The sequence below is a fragment of the Squalius cephalus genome (assembly GCF_949319135.1).
Source record: "Squalius cephalus genome assembly, chromosome: 4".
In the NCBI taxonomy this organism is placed as follows: Eukaryota; Metazoa; Chordata; class Actinopteri; order Cypriniformes; family Leuciscidae; genus Squalius; species Squalius cephalus.
The window spans coordinates 37679897-37695478 of record NC_137125.1 but is presented as its reverse complement, the minus strand read 5'-3'; the positions used below and the strand labels follow the sequence as shown (position 1 = coordinate 37695478).

The 15582-nt window shown below is 36.0% G+C and overlaps 1 protein-coding gene and 1 long non-coding RNA gene across 3 annotated transcripts in view; one reads left to right on the top strand and one right to left on the bottom strand.

The window, feature by feature from the left end:
- usp6nl (USP6 N-terminal like) overlaps positions 1–11557 on the bottom strand; it is a 64448-nt gene extending 52891 nt beyond the window's left edge. The window contains exons 1-2 of one of the 2 annotated variants that reach the window (XM_079868339.1): positions 11504–11557; positions 911–996 (exon numbers count right to left, since the gene is read on the bottom strand). In XM_079868339.1, coding sequence (XP_079724465.1) covers positions 911–914 — 4 coding nt within the window. In that variant the 5' untranslated portion in view covers positions 915–996; positions 11504–11557. Of the gene's footprint in view, positions 1–910; positions 997–9171; positions 9442–11503 lie in introns of those variants that run through there. The other variant, XM_079868338.1, reaches the window with a different exon arrangement.
- A 2448-nt stretch (positions 11558–14005) lies between these two features.
- LOC307156795 lies at positions 14006–14775 on the top strand. Its single transcript, XR_013820804.1, has 2 exons — positions 14006–14074; positions 14136–14775. It is a non-coding gene; the product is annotated as an uncharacterized lncRNA (long non-coding RNA).
- Positions 14776–15582: the final 807 nt, after the last annotated feature.

Below are 15582 nucleotides of genomic sequence, written 5' to 3'. Positions count from 1 at the left end.
GTGTTATAGCCAATAACCAATAAATGGCCAATATTATGATCCTATATGCACCTTATCTTTAGAGCAGGCACATCCATTTGTAACTTGAATATGCCTGACTTTCGGTGTCATTTGCTTCCAGTTATTTTTGCCATACATAAACTAGGGATGCACGATACATTGGCCACCATATCTGTATCAATGTATGATGTATGTTAATTTTTAATGTTATCGTTATCGGCATGATAAGAAAATTGACCGATATATTAAAGCCGATAAATAATGGATTATTTCACTTCAGCTGAGACACTTCAGATGTGCACTGTTCGCCATGATGGTTTTAAATTGCTTGAAATATGATTGGAATCACTTCAAAAAGGAAAATAGATTTATGTGCAGCGCAAGTCTTTCATATAAGCTACATAAAAATATAATGAGAACATTATAATTGTGTGATTGGGACATGGCTTTTAATGGTGAGACTTTTGTTTTTGTATTCAGGTTCTCAAAAATTAGTATATAAAAATTTGGATTTAGATTTATCGGCTAATAGGCCTATATCAGTTATCGGTTATCATTTTTTTAATATCGGTGCATCCCTAACTAAAACAGCCCGTTATGCAGCTTGGTATTGCAAACTAGTATGTCTTATATTCTTTTAATGTATTATTATATTCATAAACACATTAGTTTGTATCGCAAATAGTTTTCCTGTTTACTGCACTTTGTTATTTGTTTACCTAAAGAGGTTAACGAATCAGAAGTCTCGCAAATTCACACAAAATAGCTTACTTCCTCATTTAATAATAAGGTGGAAACCATACACTCATTGTTTTAGTGGACTACCAAAAGTTATTAATTTACCACACATACTGCTGGGTTCTGCTATTTGCCACAAGGTGAGTGTCTGCTGATTTCCGCATGTACTCACTCATACTGTGATGCCGGGGGTTGGTAGGGGTGTGTGGTCCAGGTGAGGGTCTTCTCAACAGCTGTTCTCCTCAAGGCACTCATGACCTGTACACATCCAACAAATATATCCTTAACACAAAAGCAAACCATTGAAAATTCTCATTGCAAGCAATTAGTGTAAACCAGTCTTTTAAACCATTACTAAGAAAAGCAACAGAAGATCCAACAGAAAACCACAGCATTCCAGTCAGCCAGCCAAATGTGCTGAACCAGTGTTATCTCCAAAAGAGAGCAAAGATAACATTCCACCATCCAAACCAGACGTGATCCAGGAATTGAAGGTGGAATGTTGAAGATGTCACAAAACAGGCTTAAGTTTCCATATGAGTATTATTTACAAGTCAATCTAATCATTGAGTCATAAAAAAATATGTATATTTCAAATATGCAGGTGTCAACCACCACACCTAAAATATTTTTTGGAAGCAAAAAATATTTGGGCCCTTATGGCATACTTACAAATGAATGATGTTGCCATAATGCGCAAACAAAAGAACTTTTCTCATAACTAACTAAAACAATTACTACTTCGGTGTGGGCAGTATGACCAAAATCTTAAACCCTGATATGCATCATTTAACCATGACATCAACAAATCTCAATTGATATTATCAGTTTATGGAAACTAATTCAGTACAGCCAGTTACTTTCCGTGTATGCATATTTTCAATGTGCTGTAGCCACCCAGTTGACAAAAAGCCACTTAAAATGAGCGTCTACAAGAAGATTTTAAAACCCGGAAATTTTCCTGGACAGGAGAGGTGATATTCTGATGAATAATATCAGAACAATCCTTTATATTTGTATGAAATTTTTTAATCACTTAATAGTCATATTTATAGAAGTAGCAATGTAAATGTGTTAAGATTAATTAAATATGTTTAACATTGTTTATTTTCTTTAGGCAGGTACCAATGTCAGTATTATGTTTAGTGCTTTCATTTAATTTGTGCTTTAATCATTAACTCTGCAGCGTGAGTGTTTCTAAAGCAACGGCTGAGGGAGTGACGGCAAACTTGACATCATTCTCTCTTTTGACTGCTGTAATCAATTTCTCTAGGCTATATTTTTTCCTTCTTTTGGAAAGTTGTGGAAATGCTATCATGGATTTTTTTTTTCTTTTGCTACTGGAGCAACTGGGAATACAAAAATGAGAAGACGAGCACTAGACTGCCGCAGGATAGTAGGGAAATTACTCAGAAAGCACATTTGGAAAAGAAAATATATTTAATGTTAAGAGAACATGATTTGTTGTTTGAATAGATTTACAGGTCTATAACGTAGTAATAATCTACATTCTCATGAGTAACTGTCTATATAAGTGCGCTGAATACTGTTACTGGAAATACCTGAGCCGTACACGAAAGTAGTTCATTGCTCAGCTCTAAACTAATATAAATATGAACAAATATGCAATACAATATTATAAACATTAACATTGTGAATGTGAATTGTGAAAGTAAATGTACGATAAACTTACTCTTGCCTATATACATTTTTTGACACTATTTAGACATTTTTATAATATATAAATATATACTGAGTCAAATGAATATATATTAAGTTTTATGTGATTATTATTATTTTGTTTCTTTAGTTAGTTTTTTGGGTGGAGACTAGTAACAAAACACGTTAAATTTTAAAAACAGAAAATTTTTACCTTTAGTAAAACATCCACCTTAAGTCTATACGGCTATAACTCTAAGGGACTTTTCACCCATTTTATCACCCACCAGGATCTAAGTACTGTACCAGGACCTAGTAATCTGATTGCTTATAAAAGTAACAGCACACCTCTCTTCAACAGCCAGAAGTTGACGAATTTCAACCAGCTTAAACAAACAAAGCATTTTTTTATTTTTTTTTAAAGTGCCAAATAGACAGTCAACATCTTTGGGAAGTCAACCAAAAATGGCTTTTGAACATTAAACTGGGATAGAACAAAAAAAAAAAAACAGGAGCTTATCTATTTCATAAGACCCAATGAATCCTTATCTCCTCTGCACCAAACACAAACATACACACAGTGATGATATCAGTACTGTAGTATCAGGCTCGCTGTCATGACCCAGTGTAAAAGAGCTAACTGCTACTCCCACCCTTCCTGCCTTTTCTTATTTTACCCCTCTCACTCCTTCATTTAGGACGACTAATAACCCCTCTCACTTACTTGCACACCACCCCTGCCTCCTGCAGTCGCCATTCACCATAGTAGAGTAATGATCACTTTCATTGTGTGTGTATGTGGATGAAAGCAATGGGACGGCAGCGAGAGGAGGTAATCACTGTAATAAGATGATGCAGACCGACCGGGTGGAGGTGACAGGAAATGATAAGGGTCGACCCGGGATGGGAAGACGATCTCTCCCATGACATGCTTGTGTGATGAGCAAACTTTCAGTTGAAGGAATAGTTCAACGAAATATGAAAATTCTGCATTATTTACTTAGCCTCACATACCAAACCTCGGTCTTTAGCATTCAGTGAAAGTAAATAGTGACAAAATAAAGACAAAAACAAATGTGTCATGCAAGTAGTCCATAACAGTGTTAATTTTATTAGTCATTTTTATTATACCATTTTCATTTTAATGTTTTATTAGCCTAATTTTGATTTTGTAAATTTAATTTCAGTTTTAGTCATAGTACATCACATGTAACTAAATGAAAATGAAATAGTAAGTTTAAGGTCTTTAATATTTCATTTTTATTTCAGTTAGTTTTAGTTTATTTTATTTTAAGTAATGAAAATGTTGTCAAAACCACATGAAACCAACAGGATTACAATTTCTAAGAACTTTTCATGTATTTTATTTCTAATTCTTACCCAGCCACAGTAGAGAGAAAGAAAAATACAACTTTTCAAACAGTGGCTTTCCTCACACAAAGCAATTGTTGGAAGATTTTTAATATAGCATTCAAATCATACAAACTTGTGTGGTTCTATTTGTCCTTCTGACTGTTTACTCTCTGTTTTCATTTTATGTAAAAGTGTGAACAGTATTCAAAAACATCTCCTTTTGCATTTCATGGAAAATTCAAAGGTCACGTGGGCTTGGAACAAATAAGGTGAGTAAATGATGACAGAACGTTCATTTTTGGGTGAACTATCCCTTTCAGATCAGATGGAAGACAGCAGCCAGGTGAGCGAGCGAGCGAGAGAGAGAGAGAGAGAGAGGGGGCTATGGAAAAGCTGGTATTAACGCTGGGATTACTGTGGCCATATGTTCACATGATCTGGGCTGTCAATAGCATGACACAAAGAGGAACAACCATAGGACTGTGAACTTAAACTAGTACATTCAACAAAACCGCACCACCCAGGCACGTTATCCTCAGTTTAACATCTGAATACGTGTGTGTGTGGGCTGACTGCCTCGTTTTGAGCCAGAGCAGTTCTCTCTGCCAGTGGGCATCAGTACCAGCACCGGCCTCCCCTTCAGTGCCAGGGCAGGACCTCAGGAATGTGGAGACCTTTAGCACATGCATGTGGGTCTAATTTTTTTGCAGTTAGTCAGTAGCTTTGAGCTATATATTGAATATGCATAGACTACAATAAAGACTGTATTACTTTGTTGAGATATTATTTTAATGCACTTTTTAGTTGCCCATTACATTTCCTAAAGATCATGCCAGTAGAGGTTTTTATGCCCACTGCTGGTGTCATAACTTGCATGAGAAGATCAATTCAATTTGTTTTAATCACTGGTTCAAACATTTCATTGAAGTCACCATGAAATCAAAATTGACTATTTTTGCTGTGGTTTAAGTATTTATTATAAATGATTTACTCCTGCACATCTTTTTTTCATTCATGTGCCATCATAATCTTTCATCAAAATAACTCCCCCTCCCTCTTTATGTTATTAAAGTCGACGGTGACTAGTCACTGATAAAGTCATTAAATAAGCCTGAACCTCGAGCTGAGACTCGAACGCGGGTTGCCTTGTGCGCAGCATTATGACACAGCGCTGCCCACAAGGCTATTGCTCCTACGGCTTATTTTATTATTGTCTTTTGGTTGTTACATTTATCACAGATTTCTGCTCGTTCTAAATCAGATACAGATAAAGTCCCACAGTAAAGATTACATTTGCATTAGTGAGAGAGCGATTGCATGAGAATTAATTCTACCTGGCAGCGTCTCTCTACTTATAGTGAAGCTGTGGGTTTTAGTGACTAAGAAATATATGCTAGAACTGTTCAGTTTCTAAGCTATTTTATTGATAAATCACAGAACAGTCTCATCAGGTCAGGGAACTGGGACGGTCATGGCAGAAGCTTCATTTTGTGCTCCCTAACACATTTTTGTGTTGATTTTGATATTTGTTTTGGATCGTTGTCCTGATGGAAGATCCAATCACGGCCCATTATAAGATTTCTAGCAGAAGGCGTCAGGTTTTGATTTTTTATCTGTTGATATTTGATAGAATCCACGATGCCATGTATCTGAACAAGAAGTCCAGGACCTCCAGCAGAAAAATATGCCCACAACATTAAAGATCCAATGGTATATTAAATTGTACACATGGGGTACTTTTTATCCTTGTGTGCACCAAACCCATCTAGCGTGTTTGCTGGCAAAAAGCTCTTTTTTTAGTCTCATCTGACCACAGAACCCTGTGCCGTTTGAAGTTCCACTCATGTCTGACAACTGAATATGATGGAGTTTGTTCTTGGATGAGCGAGGAGGATTTTTCTTGAAACCCTCCCAAACAACATGTGGGGATGTAGGGGTTGTTTGATATTTTATTTTAGGCTTTCTGACCCCAAGACTCAACTAATCTCTGCAATTCTCCATCTGTGATTATTGAAGAGTCTTTGGACACTCAAACTTTCCTCCTCACCGTCCATTAAGACAATATAGACACACGTCCACTTCCTGGCAGATTCGTAACATCTTTAGTTGATTATAACTTCTTAATTATTGCCCTGATGGTCAAAATGGGGATTTTCAATTCTGTAACTATTTTCTTACAGCCACTCTCTTATTTTGTGATGCTCAACAATCTTTTGCTGCAAATCAAAACTATATTATTTGGTTTTATTCATTGTGACGGATGATTCAGAGAATTTGGCCTTTGTGCTTCCTCATATATAAACTCCTGTGAAACAAGAAGTCATAGCTGGACAATTTCATGTTCCTAGTCACCCTGTAATGGGAATATACTTCAGAGATATTTTACTCATAAAAAATTCTAGGGGTATGAATAATTGTGGCCAACGTGTTTTGGAGAAAAACATTTATTTCATAATGTGATTTACCCCCCACTTTCAATTCTTTTACTTCAATGAAAGGTTAGATTTTTGCCAATTTTTTGAATGAAAGACCAAAAGGATAAACGATGCAGATTTATTTTTTACAGCCATTTTTGATCATATTTACCAGGGGTATGATTAATTCTGAGCACAACTGTATATATATATATATATATATATATATATATATATATATATATAATTTGATTATATCTTTTTTTAAGCTATAACGCTTAGCCTGCATGGCAAGCAACAATATGACAATGGCTACGTGTGTCTGTGTTTCTGGGTAGGGGGAAGTGTTTCACGAGAGTAATAACGGCTTCCTACACCAGTGCTCACCAGAGAACTGTCTAATGTACCAGCTATGAAAGCTTTGCTCCATTTTGTTGCCATGGTACATCCTCTCCCACACACACAGGAAGTGATCTTTGCCTTATCTGTGGGATAAACCAGTTCCTCATCAGCTCCCCTCTACCTCTCCAGCTGAAGTCATTTATCAAATAACTGTGTGTGTTTCAGCTATATGATTGCTTCTTCTTTCATTTACAGCAGTTAGAGGCACAACAAAGGCTTCAGGGATGCTGCTGTGACTGTCTGGGGGTTTCAGGCTGTTTTGATCTCAGTTTTCTTTTTTATTAGCAAAATCTTATGTGTTATCCATTATGTGTTAGTCTTAGAAATCATCCTATCATTTTTACTGGGACAATGCTTTAAAGGCATAGTCAATTTCTTTCTTCTGCTGAACACAAAAGAAGATATTTTGAAGAATGTTGGTAACCAAACAGTTGATGGACCCCATTGACTTCCATAGTTTTTTCTTCCTATATGGAAGTCAATGGGGTCCATCAACAGTTTAGTTACCGACATTCTTCAAAATATCTTCTTTTGTGTTCAGCAGAAGAAAGAAACTCATACAGGTTTGGAACAATGTGAATAGGCTAAATGATGGCAGAATTTCATTTTAGGGTGAACTATCCCTTTAAGGTTTACACACTGAAGAAAATAATATATTGTTGTATATATATTGTTTTTTTTTTTTGTAAAAGTGTAGGCTAAATGATTTTTAAATATTTTTTTCTGTTGGAGAAGTGCTCTGATTAATTAAAATAATCAAAACTGAAAAGTTTAGGTAACACTTTATTTTTGTGTCCTTGTTACATGTTACGTGTACTATAGTAATTACTATAAACTGTTTATAATTGCATGCAACTAACCCTTAACCAAACCCTAACCCTATAATGAGTACATACATGTTGTTAATTATTATTACTTACTTAAATGTATAATTACATTGTAACACAGACACCTGTGTAACCAACGTTTATTTAATAGGCTAAACTGTCAAGCATTTACATTAAGCTCAGTGTATTTGAAACAACGGTGCATGCATGGGCTTAAATTGTACACTCGTACCACACAAGTCCACTACAGAGTTTTTCGAATTGATTTGATCAGTTTTTGACAAAACCTAATATAAGCTTTTAGATGAGAGATTATTTTTCAAATTAAGACCCAGCAATAAGAAATGACCATATCAGGTCAATATCAGCAGTTTGTAACATCCATATATGGAACTTATTTCATATATTTTTTTCTAAGTCAGGTTACAAAAGTAGTCAACAGTTACACAGTTAATAATCTGATTTCACAAAAAAATGGATAAAACTAACTAAAACTAAAATGCATGCTGTACTGTAACCTACAGTGTTGACTGTGAATGCCTGCTACCACAATTTCCCTCATGAGATCAATAAAGGACATTATCTAATAAATTCAATGCAATACATTTTAAGTACATTTACGTACAATATTGAATTGTTTTAAGATTAAACATGATTGTACAGTTTGTTTATCTTAATTTAACTGTCTTTTATCCCAGTGCCTCCTCTTTTAAGATACTTTTTAAGTGTGTGAATCTTGTTTCATGCCGATTTCACACATGTCCTGGAAGTTCTTTGCTCTGGATCACACATGTGAAAGTCTCTGTTTAAGTGATGTTGAGAAGGTCTCAGCTCTATATAACAGGACAGTGACGTGTGTGGTCAGCACATGCACATGTGAAACACAAAGCTCAGCAGAATGTGAGACACCAGAGCATGAAAACACACACTCACCTAAACGCTTCATATGGGAGCTGCACTGATTTATATAAACTACACTGACAAAATATATCAATTATGATCAGTTAGTAATGTAATATACTTAATGAGGCAGTGATTCATGAGTTGAGCAAACAAATTACGTACTAATACGCCTAAACATACACTGAATATTAACATTATACTCCAATATATGTATTGACATTAACATTATACTCCAAGGTATTTCAAAGAATACTGTTATTACTTTGGGGAAAAAAATAAAAAAAATAATAATTGGTGGTATCACACCATATACTTTTGGTAAGTGGACATGTCAGGAAACTTACTAACCTATCTCAGTCGGTTCTTACAATGCAATATTCTGGCTAAATAGTTATTTTAAATTTGCTTTAAGGATTTCAAATTTTATAATCTACAATAAGTCATGAAAATCTCATTCATGTGCCAAAACATTTAAAGGCGTTCGGGACACCTCGTGAACGACAGCACGCTCAGCCAATCAACGCTTGGCGTCTGTGTTCTCAGCCAATCAGCGCGCGTCATTTGTGTTTATCAACAGCCCATCAGCATCAATCCTGCTGCTGGAGGCCGTCCGAGCGTTTGGCTCGCTAGGCCTCATTGAATACAATTATAAACAACTTTAGAGTAAACTAAGCAGTATTTCTGTCAGTTAGAGTTAATAGACATGTACAATCAAGCATATCACCCTATCTCCAAGGTTTAAACTCCCTCTCACAGCCAGTTTGACTCTGAGGGGCTCAAACTGCCCCGCTAGCGCTACTTTAGCACAGCAAACACACACAACTTCACCATGGTCAATATCTCCCGAACACAATTGATCAATAATACGCGTTTACCTTTGTAGCTCGCGTCCGCGCTCCGCTTACATCCCTTTACGCGACCCTATGGCGTAAATGCGAGCGGAATACACGCATTGTCCGGCATCAGGAAGTCCACGGTGTTCCCGCTGAAGTGAGTGAGTGAGCGCGCTCGCTATGGAAACAAACCCCTGCAGCAGCAGCTCAGGTGCTCGCGCGCACCCGACAAACACTGCCCACATCATCATCATCATCATCATCACAATGCTATGCAACAATCATACAGTTGCATTCCTGTCTTCAGCGTAGTGATGACTGTGATGTTTAGCCCTTCTGTGCAGATACATTCATTTACTATTATGTATTGAAGTTGGCCAGCAAAGTTCAGCATAAATTACTTAAGACAGTTATAATGCCACAGTATTATTACTATTAAATGTAACACTAAATAGTAGGCTATTATAGTTTATAGTGATAAATATGATGTCCTTAAAAAAACAAAACAACTTATGTGACAGTATAATATTGGCTGGTAGGAAGGGATGTTTTTGAAATGTATTGTTTAAATTAAATTTGTTTTGTGATTTAAAAAAAAAAAAAAAAAAAAAAATGGTATAGAACTTAATGCTGCAATATCTTGGTGTGTCAGTTTAGTCATATAAGTGCCATGATGATCTTCTTGCTTAGAACAATTTAAAAAGTAACGAGTCCATCTGGTGGCCACAACATGTAACTACAACCCTTATACGTTTGGTTTGGTGTCCTTGATACGAATTATACCTTTTAAGTACCGAGTAATATTAATTAACTACGTGCACTTCCTATAAGCCTTAAGGTTAGGGGTTGGTTTGGTTGGTATATATAATATTATATATAATATTTATATATAATTTATAATAATTATAAACATAATTTATAGCGATTACTATAGTAACTACATGTAACAAGGACGCTAAAATAAAGTGTTACTGAATGTTTTTAAACACTTTAAAGAGTAAATTGTTACACTGTAAAAAACACAGATCAATAAGTTATGACAACATGTTTTTACATTGTTTTAATTCATCAAAAGTTAAGCAATAATAATAAAAAAAAAAAGATTCAACTAATCTTTTAAGTCAGTTTAATGTAATATAAATTGAACTGACTTAAACATCCAAGTTGATTGTACTTAATTTAAGGCAGCAACTTTTTTACACAAAGAAGTGAGTAATTTTAATTAACATGTACTTATCGGCTCAGCTGATTGTAATTAAGCATAATTTGCTGTTATTAAGTGTAGCGTGTAAGGACACTATAAAACACTGTTACCCACAACACAACATGTGTTCACGAAATCATATTATTTCAGCATTGTCCTATTAAGTGATGCACAATAAAAATAAAAATATAGTGAGCATTCCACGGACCATTTGTGAAGTGTGTATACTTACTAGTTCAGACAAATCCAGCCGTGGAAGGGCGTTTGTCTTCTCATGTCGTCTTGTTTGTCAAGTGTGTTGACTTTGCATTGTTTGCCTTTGTTCATGTATTATATAAAGCAGTTACTTGAAGTTTGACATCACTTGCTAAAGCCCAGCGGAAGTACTGATTCAATAATGTAAAGGTAATGCCTGCCATAATAAATGTAGCATACTGTGGTAGCCTAGTGAATGATTACTAGGCTATATGATATTGATATGCCAAAGAATACGTTGTAATACCGAACTTGTGACAGTGTTTTTATAGATATGTTTACACAAAGCATTGTCCTTCAAGATCAATCTAAAATACAAATGAGACACAGTGTATATTTTTAATAACAGATTATGTGTGAATACCCACGTGATCTGCGATTTTTTTGTTAATGCAGTTGCAGAAGGTGACCACTAGAGGCCAACAAAAGCCGTGAGTTAGAATGTATTTACGTACATTTGCGTTTAAATCGTTGCGTGTAGTTTATGGGAGTCTTTTATTCTCTCCTTGTTGCTTTCAACGGTATTCACTTTAAAATATTCCTCACCAATGTTTCAGTTCCTTGTGATGTATTAATGAGAGATTTATGAGGTAACTTCTCCTTTAAACACCTTAAATGTTTTTTTTTTTTTTCGCTCTCGCTGCTTTGGATTCACATTCCCGCATATTAGGAAGTCATTATAAGTAATTTCTGCCATTCATGTATGGTTATATTGCTTGTTTTTCACCATGGCAGTAGTTTGACCAGTTATAGTGTCAAATAAATGTGAATTATTAACACAATACATGGAAAAGCACACAATAGTTTCATATTCCACAAGGTCTTTATCTGTTACTAATACATCTGAACTACAATACAGACCAGAGGCATTAGCCTATAAGATAAGATGCATCCCTCGGGTTTGTTCAGCCTTACCTGCAGCAATACGCTCGTGGTCGGATCCAGATTTATTTCCTCCATCTTCCTCTAGCTCAGAGCCAGGAGAAACTCTTTTGTAGCCTGCCTGACTGATGTGATGCCTGTGTGTTCCAGCAGCAGTCGTCTTTGATAAAGTTTTCAGATTTTTTTTATATATTTTTTTTATAGTCTTAAATTCAGTTTTCTTAGTTCTGCTCCCCCCCCCCCCTTCACTCTCTGAAGTGATTCTCATGTAACGTATTTTGACAGCGTCATATCTGAAAACGCAACAACATGGACCTTTTAAAGATGACTACCGTGACACACTTTTACTGCTTTGTACCTCCGGTAAGGTAAAGAAGAAAAAAAAAAGTTTGTCCTTAGATGTGTGCAACAGAAACCTCTTTATTTCTTCATCTGTACTGTTTTTCCTCCATAGAACTGCAGTTTTCAGCGGAATCTCAGAATTAAAGGGACAGTGCACCCCCAAAAAACACAATTTTGTCATCAGTACTGCACCTCACTCAAAAGCAGTCTTATGGTTTCAGAAGACGTGAAATGTAGCACCCAAGTAGTGTGGACTACTTCTATGGTGTTTTTGGTCCCATTTGGAGCCTGGCAGTCGAAGTCCCCATCCAGTTTCAGTCTACGGAAAAGTGTGCCTTGTGCAAAACATCTCGTTTTTGTGTTCCACTGAAGAACGCAAAATCATATGCATTTCGATGCGACATGAGGGCGAGTAAATGATGACAGTATTTATTGTTGAGTGTATTTTTCCATATAATTACGCAAAACAAAATCAAGAACTGAATTCCTGGCACCTGCTCTATCTGGCAGTATCATTTGACTCACTTTATAATGTTAGTTAATTGATTTGGGACTCTCTGGTATCTCTGTAGGGATGCAGTGGACACATGGACAGCACATAGTGGATAGGGACACAGACAGAAGGACAGACGGGGGCTACGCCCAGAGCAGCGGTACAGTACAGAACAGTGTGACCTCTTAGTCAACACCTTCAGTTTTATGCAATCCTCGGCCCCATTGTTGAGTTTTTATATTACATTTTGAATCAGATCTAGCAGGAACAAAGAGGTCAATTTTTTTTTTTTACAAATTTAACATTTTCCAGTTCTTCGCTTTGAGGTCAAACATTACAAAACCAAAAGAGGGGTAGGCTATTTTATAAATGGAGCACGGAACGGCTGTCCATCTACTGTTACAGCAAGTTGGGCTGCACAGAAATATACATATATAAATCTTTATGTATATTTACCATGTTTGGTGATGAGACTGAAATTAATCGCAATGTAAATAAAGCAAAAACAAAACCAAATATCCAAGAAACACATAAAAAAGTGAAAAGGGAGATAGAAAAGAGACGTGAAACACCGGAGGGTTGCGTGAACATTTGTACAACATTGGACAGGTACTGGAACACCACGCCACAGAGAAAGAGACGAGTATTAGGAAAAATGGTTTAATATCGGAGACAGAGGCAAAAAACTGCATCACACAAGAACATACATTTACAAAAATAAGTCTGACTGTTCCAGCTACACAGTTAGGTTAACAGCAAAGACAGAGAAACCAGAAAAATCTAAACAGCTAAAAGCAAAGTCCTCAAATTACTTTTTATCTTGTTTGTCAAACTAATACATTTATCCACTGAAGGTGACTAAATACTTCTAAATCGTCTAATCGTCTTTATCATGGTGACTGCACAATACTTAACTAAATGAAACTTACCGCTGTTGTAAAGACTCTTTGTAAAGACAAACCGCATTACGTATTTATAAGCCAAAAGGAAAACTCCCGACCCTCTTTCCGAAAAAGGAAACGAACCAAAGAAACCATGAAAGCAAATATCGATGTGAAGAATAAAGAAGAGGAGGCTAAAGATACCAAGCCAAAGTTTCTCCTAAAAAATCTTTATATCAAAACCTAACGTTCTGGACGCCAACTAGAAATCAAACTCGGGAACCAGACGCCGCCGGCCCCTGGCTGGGGCCGCGCAGTCTGTCGGATAGTTTTTTTTTCTTTTTTTTCCTTTAATTGCCAGTATAAAAAGTTCCACTGGTACAAAAGGCATAAGTACAATCAGTGATAGAAATAGGAAAGCCTGCTTTTTTTGTACTTTTTAAATTCCCATCCAATGACAGATTTTCAAAGTGTTGTCAAACAAACATGTATCACGCTTACAGAATCCACTGAAATGCATTGACTTTGGCTTTTCTCAAGACAATACTTAAAACTATTTAAATCTTTTTAGAATCAAACGAAATGATATTAATCTACAGACGACAAGCTTTTGTTACGGCACATTAGATAAACACATACATTTCCAAAAAACTTGACGTAAGCCAAAATGCAAAGAAACTACACATCTTTTTTTCCTTTAAAATACACTTGTTAAATAGCACTTAAGAGAAAGAAAGAAACAAAAGAAACAACAAACAGATTTCAGATGTGTGCGGTGCGTAAAACCCCTGAGTGAAGAGTCTCAGCGAGAAATCCTGCGGACCCCTGTGAGTTTGTGCTTTACTAAACATCTAACAAATGTGTGTGTGTGTGTGTGTGTGTGTGTGTGTGTGTGTGTGTGTGTGTGTGTGTGTGTGTGTGTGTGTGTGTGTGTGTGTGAATTGTGCAGGCCGTGAATGCTTACCCTGTTTGTCTGAAGTCCCGAAGTTGATTGTGATGAAGTGTGGTATACGAAGTAAAACACCGTGATGGAAACGACCGAATATCGATATTTCTGCACTGAGCTGAGGTAAAAACACTTAAGCCGAACCGCAGTTCATTTTAAAGTGATATTAGGCTATATCAAGTCAAACGAATCAAATGAGGCCAAACTAAAATTTAGCATAATTATAATTCCCTACATGCCACTTAGAACTCGGTCTTGCGAACAAAGTTTTCAACGAGTCGAAATTGACTGCTGTACTGGGTAAACGTAAGAAGTCGTCAGTTTTAATACTGCGTGTTAACGCTGTGCTAATGCGCATGTGCTTTTGTGTTTGTGCTAGTGGTTATATGATTTGGCAAAGGGAGCAGCATATCATAAAACTGACTTGACTCGAACTTCCCAATATCAAACTAAGGGGTAAATTATAGGCAAACGTATTTCAGGCCTCAGGCTCATTCGTGAAACACGAGAAGAGCGAATTTCTGTATAAACCATTCGTTAAACCACTAATTCTTGTTGCATGTGTGCGACAAGAATGGTCATAAGTCACAAATCGCGTAAGAATGACTTACAAAAAAATATGAATAAATTGTGCTTGTGAGAATTTTTTTTTTTTACTTAACTCTTTCCCCGCCAGCGTTTTCACAAAAAAACGTTATGGCCCCTAGAACATTTTTGTTGTATGAACATCTGAACATGCAATATTTCAAAATAAATAACAGATTAAAAAAAAAAAAAAAGTTTTATTTTAGCTTCATGCATTCTTTTTTTATCAATACTTGAATGTGGGTAAGTTTCATTAAAAAAAGCAATATTTTGAGCAAAAAGTTTTTGATTAGATCCAGAACAGATTCAAACCGATGATCAAAACATAGATGGAGTAAATCGAGTCCATCAACACCCCTAATGCTTTCACAGTCCTATAGCCGATAATCGCATTATTATATGCATATAAATACATATGATATCGCTTGTTTCTGCATCTTCCACGCACGAGTTTTGATCAGGAGATCCAGTCCTCTTTCAGAAGATGCCTAATAGCGCCCCCTTCCGTATAACAGTGAAAACACAAATGACGGAAATTCCCACCAATGGCGGGAAAACTTTGTCTCATAAATGACGGAAATTTCCGTCAATGATGGGGAAAGAGTTAAACATGTTTACAAACAATTTATACAAATTCTTTATGCACATATATAGTAATTCACTTAAGAATGATTTTACAGAAATTTGTTCAGTTTGTACGAAAATGTACATAAGATTCTTGTTTCATGAATGAGTTTGTTTTTTTAACTGTCACACATTTTTGCTGATCCAGTTTTGGCTAAAGATTAGAAATATCGTGGACGAATAGACAGCGAACAACCAATCATAGCACACACACCTGTACAGTCACACACACACACACACA